The sequence below is a fragment of the Haemorhous mexicanus genome, chromosome 9 (assembly GCF_027477595.1).
Source record: "Haemorhous mexicanus isolate bHaeMex1 chromosome 9, bHaeMex1.pri, whole genome shotgun sequence".
Lineage (NCBI taxonomy): Eukaryota > Metazoa > Chordata > Aves > Passeriformes > Fringillidae > Haemorhous > Haemorhous mexicanus.
In genome coordinates this window covers 29,014,059-29,026,910 of record NC_082349.1, presented here as the reverse complement: position 1 = coordinate 29,026,910, position 12,852 = coordinate 29,014,059, and the positions used below count along the sequence as shown (strand labels likewise).

The 12,852-nt window shown below is 51.0% G+C and overlaps 1 protein-coding gene across 3 annotated transcripts in view; it reads left to right on the top strand.

Annotated features, from left to right (window-relative positions):
• The window catches only part of PBX1 (PBX homeobox 1), a 132,230-nt gene extending 121,870 nt beyond the window's left edge, over positions 1-10,360 (top strand). For all 3 annotated transcript variants that reach the window (XM_059854723.1, XM_059854721.1, XM_059854722.1), the window contains one exon: positions 5,861-10,360. In XM_059854723.1, the coding sequence (XP_059710706.1) occupies positions 5,861-5,865 (5 nt within the window). In that variant the 3' untranslated portion in view covers positions 5,866-10,360. The remainder of the gene's footprint in view (positions 1-5,860) is intronic.
• Positions 10,361-12,852: the final 2,492 nt, after the last annotated feature.

Below are 12,852 nucleotides of genomic sequence, written 5' to 3'. Positions count from 1 at the left end.
GGTGCCCTGGGATGGGGGGCTCTGCTCCCCTCTCCTGCGGGCGCCCGGGCTTAGTGGGCGGCTTGACGTCAGGAGGCAGAGGCAGGGAGGATTTGTGAAGTAATGTAATTGAACATGTGCAGATAATTATGTCTCATTACATAAGCCCCTTGCAAAAACAGCACTTGGAAATGCCACATGAAAGAGCCTATCGTTCCGCATTAATTTCTCCGTGTGCTGAATTTATTCCCTTTCTGGCTTTTTAATACTTGGAGAGTAAATGAATCGCAGGCTGATCATGATAAGAGATGATACTTTTGTATAAATTAAAATACCCCCAAGGAAAGAGGCTGAGCTGATTACAGTTGCAGTTGGCTTGGAAAATAACAGTAGGCTGGGTTAAGCCAAAATTTGGGGGGGAGGGTTGCTGCTGGGGATTGTGAGGCAGAGAGAGGGTGATTGGGGAGAGGAGAAGGAAGAGAGCGCAAAAACTCAAAAGCTGACTAGGACAAGGAGAGCTGGGCTGGTGTTTCTGGCTGTGGTTCTCTGTGGGAGAACCAATGTTCTCATGAGTAGCAATGAGAACTGGTGAGCTGAGTGGCAGGGGCTTGGCAGTTCCCTCTGTACATCCCAACGGTGATCTGGCATGTTTGGCATCTGTTGTCTTCTCAGGCTGGTTTTCAGGGAGGGCAGGAGCCCAAACTGACCCATACTGGATGTTGTCAAGAGAGGGGCAGGTTGGCAAAGGGGCTGCACCGTGTGGGTGACTCCTCAATTCCCCACAAAGCTGTGGTAGGCATGGGGAATGAGGCAAGGAGTCCAGAGCTGAGCAGACAGTTTAGGAAGCACCTCCTGGATTGCCTGTTTCCCCTGTATCCCAGCCAGTGTCCTCCAGCCTGATTGTCACTTAATGTCTTCCGATCCACTGAGGTCCCTTGATGGATCCCAGTTTGTCCCCCCCTGAGGTGTGGCTGCCCTTTTGGAAGCATTGATGCTGGGAAACTCCTCGGTGCAGGCAGGGTGACCGTGTCCAACAGGCAGGGCTTCCCTGCCTTTCCCTGAACCCTTCCACGCCGAGGAGGAATGCGGAGCAGAGCTGATTGTGACACAGAAAGCTGCCGTCCCCACATCACCCGAGTGTCCCCGTGAGCTGCTGCAAGGAGATGAGCTGAAACCTAGTCAAGAGCCCTGTCACAATGATGTCTGCACGGGGCTGAGGTTAAGTCATCCCTGGAGCCCGTCAGCACCGGGAAGTCAGCGGCAGGTTGCCCAGCTCCACTGCTGGAAACCTTGGCAGGGGAGACAACGCTCGGGGTTTGCCTTCCTTCATGGAGGATGAATTTTTAAATGCGTGTAAGTCGTGACAGCTGAGAAGAGGGATCTACCCACGGCCCAGTTCCCTGGGAGGCTCTGCTGCTGTGGCTGACAGGCTGCTCCGAGGGCGGGAAGGGCTGGAGCCGGTTCTGCATCGTTAGCAGGATAATGGGCAACGTCCCAGCCAGCGCCAGCACTGTGACCCACGGCTGAGGCAGAGGCAGAACTGGGCCTTCTCCTTCACAGGTGGGGACAGCACCGCTCCCAGCAAGGGATGGGGACACTCTGACAGTGGAGGGGTGGTGGAGAGGAGCTGTCCTGTGGATGCCCAGGCTTGGGTCACACTGAGAAGAAGCAGAGAGCTCCCCTCCTTTTGGGAGGTTTGGGTTGTTAGCCACCCCTTTTGGCAGACTTTGAGGCTGTAGGGTTTTGCACCATGAGGTGAAATTTGTTAAATGTTAAATCCTTTCGGGAGGTTTGGGGGTTTGAGCAACCCCTTTTGGCAGACTTTGAGGCTGTAGGGTTTTGCACCGTGAAGTGAGAGTTGTTACCTGTTTGGTCTGTCTGGACAGTGTTTGTTCATGGGGGTCCACATGTGTATCTGGGAGGTCCCCCAAGGGCAGGGATTTCAAAGCATTTAGGAAAGCTCAGGTTCTGTTGGGTTCCAGTAGAAGTTGCATGTTTATTGCTGCAGTCCTCTGGAGTGTCCTACCCCAAAACATCACCTTTCCTGCCACTGCCCTATGGCTGTAGAGCCACCAAGTGTTCTACTTCCCCCATATGCTACTGAATGAATGAGCTATAGTCATCTTATAGCCCTTTCCGAAATTTGGGTTTTGGACCTAATTTAATTTAAAGATGATTTAAATGTGTAAAATGATGAGCTGTTCAAAGTTCATCAGAGAGTGAAAGTTTTGATTTAAAACTGCTGCTGTGCAGACCTGTGCCTGTTCACAGAGCAGTGTGTGTGTGTGACCTGGATGGTGGTGGCCAGTGGCAGGGAGTTTTGGATCCACTCTCATCAGCCAGGATTGGTACAGTAAGAAGCTGAGAGCTCCTGATTTGACCTGAGATCTTTTACTCTAAGAAGTTAAACCTTGGGAAAAAAGTTGTTGCTCTGTTCCTCAAGCCAGCTGCAGTTCACCATCATCGTCAAGTTTTGCTTCATGGTCCTGACCAACTGGGGTATGGAAGTTGGTCTGGCAGTGTTTCAGTGCACAGGCTTGGTGTGTTCTGATGGCCAGGGATGCCTGGCCATGACCCTTGGGAAGGGATGTCCTGGCCAGGCTGGATTCTCTGCTGTGTGATAAGACCTTCGGTGCATATTGTAAGGAGGCCCTGATAAAAGCTCTTAAGAGCTCAGAGGTCTGAAAAGGTGTTGAGGCTGCTGTCAGACTGGCTGGTAACTGGTGTGTTTGGACGCTGACCTGATGCCCTGTGCCATTGTTGGGGGGACAAGGATTTGGTCACAATGGGTGGGGTGCTGAGACAGCCTCCTTGCTAAGCAGAAGGAGTCTTTAAAAATTGGCAGAAAGTCATCCCCCAGCCCCACATAGGAGGCCCAGGCAGGGAGCCAGCCAGACTTGCTGGAGGTGACAAAAATGCTGAGACCTGTGGAATTGGGCATCAAAACCAGTTGCTTCAGCAGTCTTTCACTGGGGCTCCATATTTGGACAGTCACCAAGGCTTTGCCTGTGCTTTGGCACCAGAAGGTGACATCTGAAGAGATGTCCTGGAGACCACTGCTCTTTGGCATCTGCCCCTCCTGAAGAAGTCACAGGCATGTGCAGGGGCTGTGCAAGGAGGAGCAGCCTCCTCAAAAGACTCCCTTCCCTTATCTTTGAGGGAGATCCCAACTGATGTACTACAGTCAAACCCCAGGGCATTCCTTGCTCGGAAGAGGTGGAGCCACCTGGGTGGAACTGGATGGATCCCGCCTGTGGCTTTGTCCATGCAGCGATGGAGTGAACTGGGATGAGTGGGGATGGTGCCTGCATGCCCTCTGCCTGGGGAAGGATCCAGCCTCCTCATGGAGGACTTCTTCATACCAAAGGATGGTGTCAAGATGTCACAGCCAACCTTGAGTCAGAGCTAACCTTGGGTCCTCCTTTCTATCTTGACCCAACACTTACGGCCTTCCCAGGCCACACTGGCTTCTCCCCAGCATCCCCTTGACTTCCTACTGGTTGTGTTCAGCCACACAAACTCCAGAAGCACAGGAAGGCTCGTTCCCAATCTGCAGTACCTTCCAAGGATTTTGGGTGCCGAATGCGAAGCTGCCGCTCGATTGCTTCTGTGGCTGGCAGGCAAAAAATAAAAGGCTAAAAATAGTGGAGCACAATAGGGCCAGAGCCCTGCTCCTCCACGGGCCCCCACCGCTCTCCTCTCCCCCCTCCTGCTCCTGTAACGACCCTGCAAACACTAAATGGCATCTGAGTGCATTAAGCAGCAAACTCTCCGGTGACATAGCAATTACGGCTCTGAAATAGATTTGGTGCGTCACGCAAGATAAGGGTTTTGAAAGTTTCTGTTGTGATTATAGCTTGTAACTCCAACAAATAACAGGCTTGGTAATAAGAGGCTGCCAGCACAGCTATTGTGGTTCTCTCTCACTGATGGCACGTAAATTGCTATTAATGTCCTAAGTGTACTTGAATATGCCAGTCTCGGGGCGGCGGAGTTGGCTCTGTGTCTCTCTTTACGCGGCCTGTCATTGTCGGGCTGATAATCTACAGTAATTGCTGCCTCTTGCTGCAGTCCAAGATGTGTAAGGGTGGGTATTGCCTCTTGGGGAGCTCAGGGATGGTGGGTCAGGGCCCGGCTCTGGGTGCGAGGTGGTGGGGGCAGTGGGCATGGGACTCATGGGGCCGGTGATGCTCATGCATTGTCTGGTGTCACACTTGGACCCGAGGTGGAGCGGAGAGGGGTTTGCTAACCTGTGAGCAAGCTGAGGTCGTGATTCCTGCTTCCCTTGCTGTTGCCTGAGCCCCTTTCCTGCCATGCAGGTGTGGAAGAGCACACGGGCTCAGCAAGGGGTGTGCACACACCTCTTGTCTTGTTTGCTCAGTGCATGTCCCGCTGTGAGGTGGTGTGACTCCTCCAATGTGGCTTCTCCTGCTCTTTGCTTCCATCACAGCAGCCTCTCAGGCAGGCAGGGGCTGAGCAGCAGCACCTCGGTGGTGCCTTAAGGAGCTGGAACAGAGGTTAGATGGAGTTAAGAAGAATAAAGTAGGTATTTATTGAAGTGCCTTCAAAGGCCACACCCTGGCAGTACCAGTGCCACAGTCGTGGCTCTGCCCGGATGGCTCCAAGATGGAGGCAAAAGAGGTCTTGGTCACAAGATCTCACATTTTTATAAGTTTTACTCCATTTGCATCTAGGAGTTAACTAATTAATAGCTTCAAATGATGAAGTTTCATCCTCCTTGCTTGCTTGCCCACCCTCCTCTTTTCACAGTGTTTATGCTTTGGGCCTGAAGTTTGAGGAGATTCTCCTTGAGTCTCCAGCTAGAACAGGATTGGTTTGTCTTCACCACCCTGTGAAAAGATCCCAGTAACACTTAATATAAAGCTAAAAGCTGCACACCAAAGCAGAGCAGAAACCTAAGGTATCACTGGGGTGGGGAGTTTTCCTCCCCTCAGCCCTGTGGGGTGTGCAGGGTCCCAGCTGGCAGGGCCAGCCCTGGAGGAGGCAGCAGGCAGTGGGACAGGCCAGGCAGCCCGGGCGTGTCTACAGCGGGACAGCCACTGCTGCCAACTGGAGCTTGGGCAGTGCTCGGGAAGGATTAATTTGCCAAGCACTGAATCAATGTCAGAGCAAGCAGAGGAGGTTGGGTGCGACATCTGCTCCTCTCCAAAGGGGATGGCAGCAGCAGAGGAGCAGCTTCTGTGCGCTGCCGGCTCCTGCCCGCAGCAGCCGGGGCTCTCCGGTAGCTCAGCTCTGGAGCGCCCGGAGAATTTGGCTCTGCATCTGTTTTTAGGAGAAGAAACAAGTTGTCTGCCATGGTTTGCTGCGTGAACCCTCAGATGGGATAGAGTGTTGGCACCTCTGTCGAGCTGTGGCTCTGTTTGCCTCGATGAGACGGGGATGTGGAGCTTTTCTGGGGGACACAGCGCAGCTCAGCAGTTCCATGGGACCCTGTGTTGCTTGTTCTGCATATTCACAGCACTTGGGTTCAGATAACATTCAGGCTGCTGGTTCTGTTTGCTATTTTCTCTCTTCTTTATGAGGAAGAATTATAATCAGGGGTTAAAAAACCTCAAACCACCAGAGCTCAGGGTTCTGGAGAAATACATTGGGGTTTTTTTAAGGGATGAGCTTTCTGTGAGCACTTGCAGTTTATCAAAATCTGTTTTCAACAGAAATGTTTCTGCCCTGTGATGGAGCCTGATGGAGCCCTGTGGTCTGGGGTGGGATGGGGGAGTCAGAGGGGACATCTTTGCCTCCTACAGCTGTCCCAGCTGAGGGAGAAGGGGGCATATCTGAGGTGGACGGGTGCCTTGGGTAGGGCTGCTTGTGCCTTGCCATGAGGTGACTGATGTCCGTGTGTGTGTGTCCCTTCCTTCAGGCTAATGGAGGTTGGCAAGACGCTACTACCCCATCGTCGGTGACCTCCCCCACAGAAGGCCCTGGCAGCGTTCACTCTGATACCTCCAACTGATCTCCCAGCAAATTGCATCCCTGGCTGAGCCGGCCCCGGCGGGGGCGGGAGAGGAGGGGGCCTCTCCTAACACCGCAGCAGTCAGACTGGAGGTGAACCCAATCAGCACACACAAGAAGACTCCTTCTCTTCTCTTCGTCGGGATGCTTTTTTCAGCCAATCTGGACACTTCTTTATACTCTCTTCCCTTTCTTTTCTGGGTAGAAGCCTCTCTCCCCCTCCCCGCCACCGCCACAACACCACTCCCTTCCCCTCCCTGCTTCCCACCCAAGGTAGAAGGATTTTAAGGAGGAAAAGCAAAAATCCACCACCACCACACAAAGCAAGCCCAGAGCAGTGTACAGCCTCGTGCTGGGTGTCTTTCTGAGGAGCTACAAATGTACCTCAGTCACGTCTGGCTCCCTCGCTAGCAGGCAGCCCCTGCCCCCCTTCCTTTCACGCTACCTCTCCATAGGGAGTTGCCACCATAGGGAATCTGCTCCCTCCCCATCTCCGCAGCTTCCCTCGCTCAGCCCTGCCCTCCTGAGCTGTCCCCCGGCTGCTGCAGGCACAGGGCAGGTGGCACAGCCCCCGTGCACATAGAAGGAGCCAGCGTGCTCCCCCTCGCTTCCAAAAGGTACCAGCAATTCCCGTTGCCAGCCCTGGGGAAATTCCCAGTGCCAGCCCTACTCGGGCAAGCATCCCTGCCACTGGCTGCTGTGGTCTGGATGAGCTGTGGAACCCTGCTGTCCTGCCTGCCTGTTGTTGGAGGGGAGAAGAGGAGGGAAGGAAGGGAGGCAGAGGCAGGTGAGAAGCGGCCATGGCTGATAACACCTCCACGGAGCTGTGTGGGATCAGGCATGGATGGCTGGTGGGACACCAGCACTTCTCTCACAGCACCTAGAGAGGCTGGTGGTGGAGGGCAGTGCCACGGGGTGTTGGCTCCTGTTTCCAGGAGGAGCTGGGTTCCCCAGTTCAGGCAGGACCCACAGAGGTTTGTGCCACCCCTGCGTTCCCAAAGCCCTGCCAAGCCAGCAGTGAGGGATGGGCAGCAGAGTGCCAGGGGCTGGAAGTGCTGGGTTGAGCGTCTGGGATCTTTTGGTAACTCTTCACACAACAGGTTTGCTCTGTAGGATGGGTGGCTGCCCCACTGGGGCATGTCTGGGGGCTGGAGCTGCTGGTTTGACCCCAGGAGTTACCTGGGCAGTGGCCATGGAAGGACTCCCAGGACTTTCTGCTCAGCTTTTCTGGTCCACTCTTGGGACGAGCAGTGGTGGCTGGCAAGTGAGGCTTCATGCTGCCCCTTCAGGCTGGTGCTGGGAGGATGTGGCTTTCGTGGAAGAGCAGGAAGAGGCAGCACCAGCTTCCCTGGGCAGCAGGCTGAGCTTCGTGCCAGGGTGGGACTCGTGGCCGTCGGTTCTTTCAGTGGGCACAGGGAGGCTGAGCCAGCCTGCATCAAGACCCTGGGTGTGGTGAGGACTGGTGTGGGTGCAGGATGTCTGGCACCTCGTGGTGGATGCCAGGATCCCCTGGGATCAGTACCTCATGCTGTTGAATGTCCGTGCCCACCCTGCTTGTGCTGATCTCGAGGTGGGAGCTGCCAGCTCGGAGCAGCATTAAACAGAAACCATTTAAAATGAGAGCTCTGCCAAAAATACTTCCACCCTTCTGCTGGAAAAAATAATGGTCCTTGGTGGTGTGGCTGCAGCCCCAGCACGCTGTCACCTGGCAGCACAGGGGTGTCATGTGTCCAGCAGTGACACTTCCTGCTCCTTTTGCATCCATGCCAGGAGTGGGCAGAGCAGGATGCGACATGAGGGGTCTGGGGCTGCCTCCCAGCTGTGTGCTCAGAGCACGGAGAAGGTTGTTTTCCTGCAAGGACAGTCGGGAGGTGCTGCCCACCTTCCCCAGCTCTGCACCTTCCCACTTTCCTCCTCGTCTTCCCGTGGGCTCCCTCAGCGCTGCCTTTTGTCCACTTCCAGCTTGTTTTACATGAACCTGTCCTGGCAGAGCGCTCCAGGGACACAGCACTGGCTCAGGCCTCTCCTGCTGAGCCACAGCAGTGCCGTGCCTGCAGGAATGCCACCGTCCCTTTGGAAAGCACCTGGGAATGAGCCAAACCACAGCCTGCTGGAGCCAGCCCAGGCTGGGGCTGCCCCCCTGCCCCGTGCTCCCCCTGCCCAGGCTGCCCCTCGCTCCTCCACGGTACTTTGCAAATCCCCTCCTGGGTTCCCCAGCTGGTCTCTCCAGTTTGTGTTGGCTTGCCTTTTTCTTTGCTGTTTTATTTTTTTTTTAAATTTTTGAGTTTTGTTTTTCCTCCCCATTCTCCTCCCCTCCTCCATCTCTGAGTGTTGTGGGGTTTTTTCTTCTTTTTTTTTTTATTATTATTTCTCTTTTCTGCCCAGAAAAACCTGACTTCGATACCAAAAAAAAAAACAAAACAAAACAAAAAAACCACAAAAAAAACACAAACAAAAAAAAAACCTGCAGAAACTCAAAAAAAATAAAAATGAAAAAAAAAATCACAAAAAAAACTCGACGATTCTTTCAGCTTTATTAACATTTTCCATTGTTTCTTGCGATTTGTGTCTCGTTCTTTGTAGTATTGATGATAACGAACATTTGATAATGAATGTTCTTGTATATTCAGATAAAGGAGAAAAAAAAAACCAAAAACGCAGTCGGAATTTAATAGTGTTTATAATAAAAGAATAAAAAATGACCCTCTTAGCACGCAAAATTGAGCAGGGGGAAGGTCCCATCCCTGTTCTTTCTGTGGCAACAAGCGCTTCATTCCTGTATAGTTTATAACATCAAACTACCTACATTCATCCTCCTTTTTTTTGTTTGTTTGTTTTTTCCCATGGTTTGGTTTTTTTCCCATTTTCTCGCATTTGTGAATTAGTTCAAGAATGCTAGAAAAGTGTAGAGTTGTGCACACTCATTTCTTCTTACACAATGTTTAAAAAGTGACGGTAATTCATTTTGTAAAACTTTAAAAAGAAAAAAAATGGTTGGAATAGTGAGCATTAATAGGTACAGTCTAACACTTTATGTTTCTTAACGTTGAGACCCAGAAATGAACCTTTTTGTTGGTTTTTTTTTTTTAATTTTTTGCCTTGTTTGGGATGGGGGGGAGGGGGCTTTGATGATGATGATGATGATGATGATGATGATGATGATGATGATGATGATGATGCCGATGATGCCAAGTTTATTTTGACCTGTCTGAGACGATGGCCTTGCCACCTCCCCTGCGCTTTTGAGCTGTGACCAGAGTGATGTGAAAAGTGAGGGTGGTGTTTTTGGGGGAAGCGTTTCTCCCCGCTCCTTTCAGACCCCAGCTCCAGAGGATCCTCGTGTGGCTGCTCGGGGGCTGAGCAGTTGGGATTTCATCTCTGAAGAGAGGTGGAATTCCCAGGGGTTTTGGGCAGGAGGTGGCGGGGAGCCAAGCCCTGAGCCCCCACTGGGGTTCCACAGGTTCCACCCTCGGTTCTGGGGGTGTTGCTGAGCTGCCTGGAAGTGATGATGAGAGGGCAGGAATCCTTCCCAAAACGTGTGGATGGTTGGTTCTCTTCCCTGAAACCCAGTGTCCCAAAACTGAGGGATTCAGGGTAAGGAGTGTCCCAGCCTCACCTTGCCTGGACCTTGCTGGAGATGAGGTCTCAGAGCCTGGCCCCAAGCCCTGAGCTGGGACAAGGGGTGGCCAGAATGTCCCAAATCCAGCCCCAAATCCCAGTGGCTGCAGAGTGGGGCTCAAGGAGAAGCCCTGAGGAAGGTGCTGGTTGGCATCACTTCAGTTTTCTCCTAAAATATTTTCCTGCTCCTCCCAAAAAAACCTGAGCTTTTCACATCACTGACCAGTTTAGGGTTTGGGGTGTTCCTTTTAATCCCAAGGTTTCCTGGAGTCCTTTTGTTTTCGTACACCTTTATTATTATTATTATTTTATTATTATTAAGAGGATGTAAATCAGACATTGCCTGGGGGGTTGGTTTTGTCGGTTTGCTTTTTTTGTTCTTGCAAAGCCCTTTCTATCCCTTGTAAAGGTGATCCACTTTGGAGTTGCTTTTTCTTTTCTTTCTTTTCTATTTTTTTTCTTCCCATCTTTTTGGGTTTTTTTTTTCTCTTCCTAATGGATTCCAAATATTAAAAAGAAAAAAAAAGGAAAAAAAAAAGAAAAATCCTTAAAGAAAAAAAGGGAAAAAAAAAAAAAGACTCTCTGTTCCAACCTGGTTTTGAAACTTTTCTGCTTCTGTAAAGAAAAAAAAAGGCCTCTGTCTTTCTGATCCCAATTGAAACTTTTATGTTCTATGACGATACTAACAAGGTGTAGGTTTTACAGTTTCCTGATTTGTACTGGTAATGCATATTCCAAATAAATAGTTTCTTTTGTTGCAAAAAAAAAAAAAAATCAAAAAAACCCAAAACCCTGAAACAAAAGCTGGTGTGTTTTTTGGGGAGGAAAAAGAAGAAAATGAGATACCCTGGGGGTTTCCCCAGGAGGTGCAGGAAGGGTTTGGGGTGCAGAGGTGGAGGTGAACAAAGGCAATAAATATCCTGATGCTGGGATGGTGTGAGCCAGAGGGATGTGATTTGGGAGTTCCCTGCTGCCTGCCCCCCGTGCCTCAGTTTCCCTGGCCATACAGAGGTGAGTTCTGCTGGACACGAGGGTTTGCCCATGCGAAAAAAAACAAAAACAAAAACCCAAATACAAAAACAAAACAAAACAAAACACAACAAAAAAGAACAACAAAACAAAAATAATATAAAACCCACCAAACAATAAAAAACCCACATCCAAACAAACTAAAAACAAAAAAAAAAAAAAAAAAAAAAAAAAAAAAAAAAACCAATCCCTTGACTGCTTTTTTGGACTTGTGCACTGCTTTCCAAGAAAAGCTAGAAATGGGATTTTCTTTATCACAAGCTAGAAATGGGATTTTCTTTATCACACCAAGGTCTGGGGCAGGACTGGGGAGCAGGGGAGGGCTTGATAGCCTCTCCTGTTTTCCTGCAGTGGGGTTATTTAAAAAAGGGAAAAAATTTGAAAACATTTCTGGGAAGAAAAAAATAATCCTAAATTTTAAAATAATTTATACTTTTATAAAGGAGCTCGTGCATAGAATGAAAACCAGGACAGCTTTGCCTTGTCCATAGAGATTTTAGATGGACTGGGGGGTGGCTGGAGGGGGTGGCTGTGACTCTGTGCCCCAAAATCCCCCTGGCACCCCGCGGGCACGGGCAGCATCCCCTCGGGATGAATCCCCCGGGAGGTCAGCCGGGGATGCTGGAGCTGCCTCCCCATGGATTTCTTGTCAATGATTATTCAATCTCCAGCCTGACCTTTCTCTTCTAAATAACACGGCAATATCAGCTCGGGCCAGCCTCCAGCTCGGGCTGCAAATTAACTGTATCGCTCTCCGGCAGAGCCCCCCGGGCTGCCCGCCCCAGGAGTTATCTCCCTCCTAATTCCAGTTTAAATATCAGCCTGCTCCCAGCTGTTCCCTTCTCATCAAGGCTCAGCCCGGCTCCGAGCAGGGAAATGTTAAGTCTCGCCGGGCCCCGGTGATGCTGGAGGATGTTTTTGGGGCTGGGGGAGGTTCTGCCACACGTCCTTGGGTGGGCTCAGCCATACTAACAAGGTGTAGGTGTTACAGTTTCCTGATTTGTACTGGTAATGTGTATTCCAAATAAATAGTTTCTTTTGTTGCAGAGAAAAAAAAAAAAAACAAAACCAAAACCCTGAAACCAAAGCTGGTGTGGTTTTGGGGGAGGAAAAAGAAGAAAATGAGATACCCTGGGGGTTTCCCCAGGAGGTGCAGGAAGGGTTTGGGATGCAGAGGTGGGGGTGAACAAAGGCAATAAATACCCTGATGCTGGGATGGTGTGAGCCAGAGGGATGTGATTTGGGAGTTCCCTGCTGCCTGCCCCCCGTGCCTCAGTTTCCCTGGCCATACGGAGGTGAGTTCTGCTGGACACAAGGATTTGCCCATGCAAAAAAAAAAAACTCAAAAAACAAAAAAAACAAATACAAAAACAAAACCAACCCAAAAAGAAACCCCTAAAAATCCCTGGCTCCTTGCCCAGCTCGAGTCTTGGCCGCTCTCTGCCGAAACCAGGCGGGTTGGAGGTGGGAAAAGGGCACTCGGAGCCTCCCGGAGCCAGGCTGGGTGCAGCATCCTCCCTGCCTCCCTCCCTCTATTCCCCCTCGCTGGCTGCTTGTGGATGAAAGGGAAACCCACGAATGCCAAACTGGATTTTTGCCTCTTCCTCGCCATCTCCATCCCCCCCTCTGCATCCACATTGTTTTCCCTTCTCCCCCTGCCACTCACTTATCTGTAGGATTATTTTGATTTTATTTTCCTCTCTCTGTTTCCCTGGTTTCGGGCAACCAAGTTCAGCCAACCCCGAGGTGCAACTCCTGCACTTCTCCGTTTCACGTTGCAACATTTTAGACCAAGAATCACAGGGAAAAAAGACAGGGCAAGCACAGAGCCCCGTGTAATTCCCACAGCAGAGGCTTCCAAAGGGTTTTTGGTGAGCAGGCAGCCCAGGCTGGCACCCACACCCACATTATTAATAATCCTTCCCTCCTAACCGAGGGGCTGGGAGGTGTTAAAGTTACAGTTGGCAGTAAAGCCCCGTCTACTGGCAGGAGAATTTAATATATAGCAGAAGTTTCCCCTATAAAAAGCCAGGGTTATGTTTTCCTCCAGTTCACCAGGAGTCTATAACTTACGACCTCCATAAATGTGAGTGGGTCTCACAAGTCAGCCCATCAGTCTTTGGAGTAATTCTGCTTTGTAGTAAAATATTTTATTGTGCCTTGGATGCAGGCAGCCCGCCCTACCCTGCTCGGGGTGGGTGGCTGTCCCCACGTCCCTCCTGTGCCAGCACCCTGGGGATGGGGGGGAGGGCC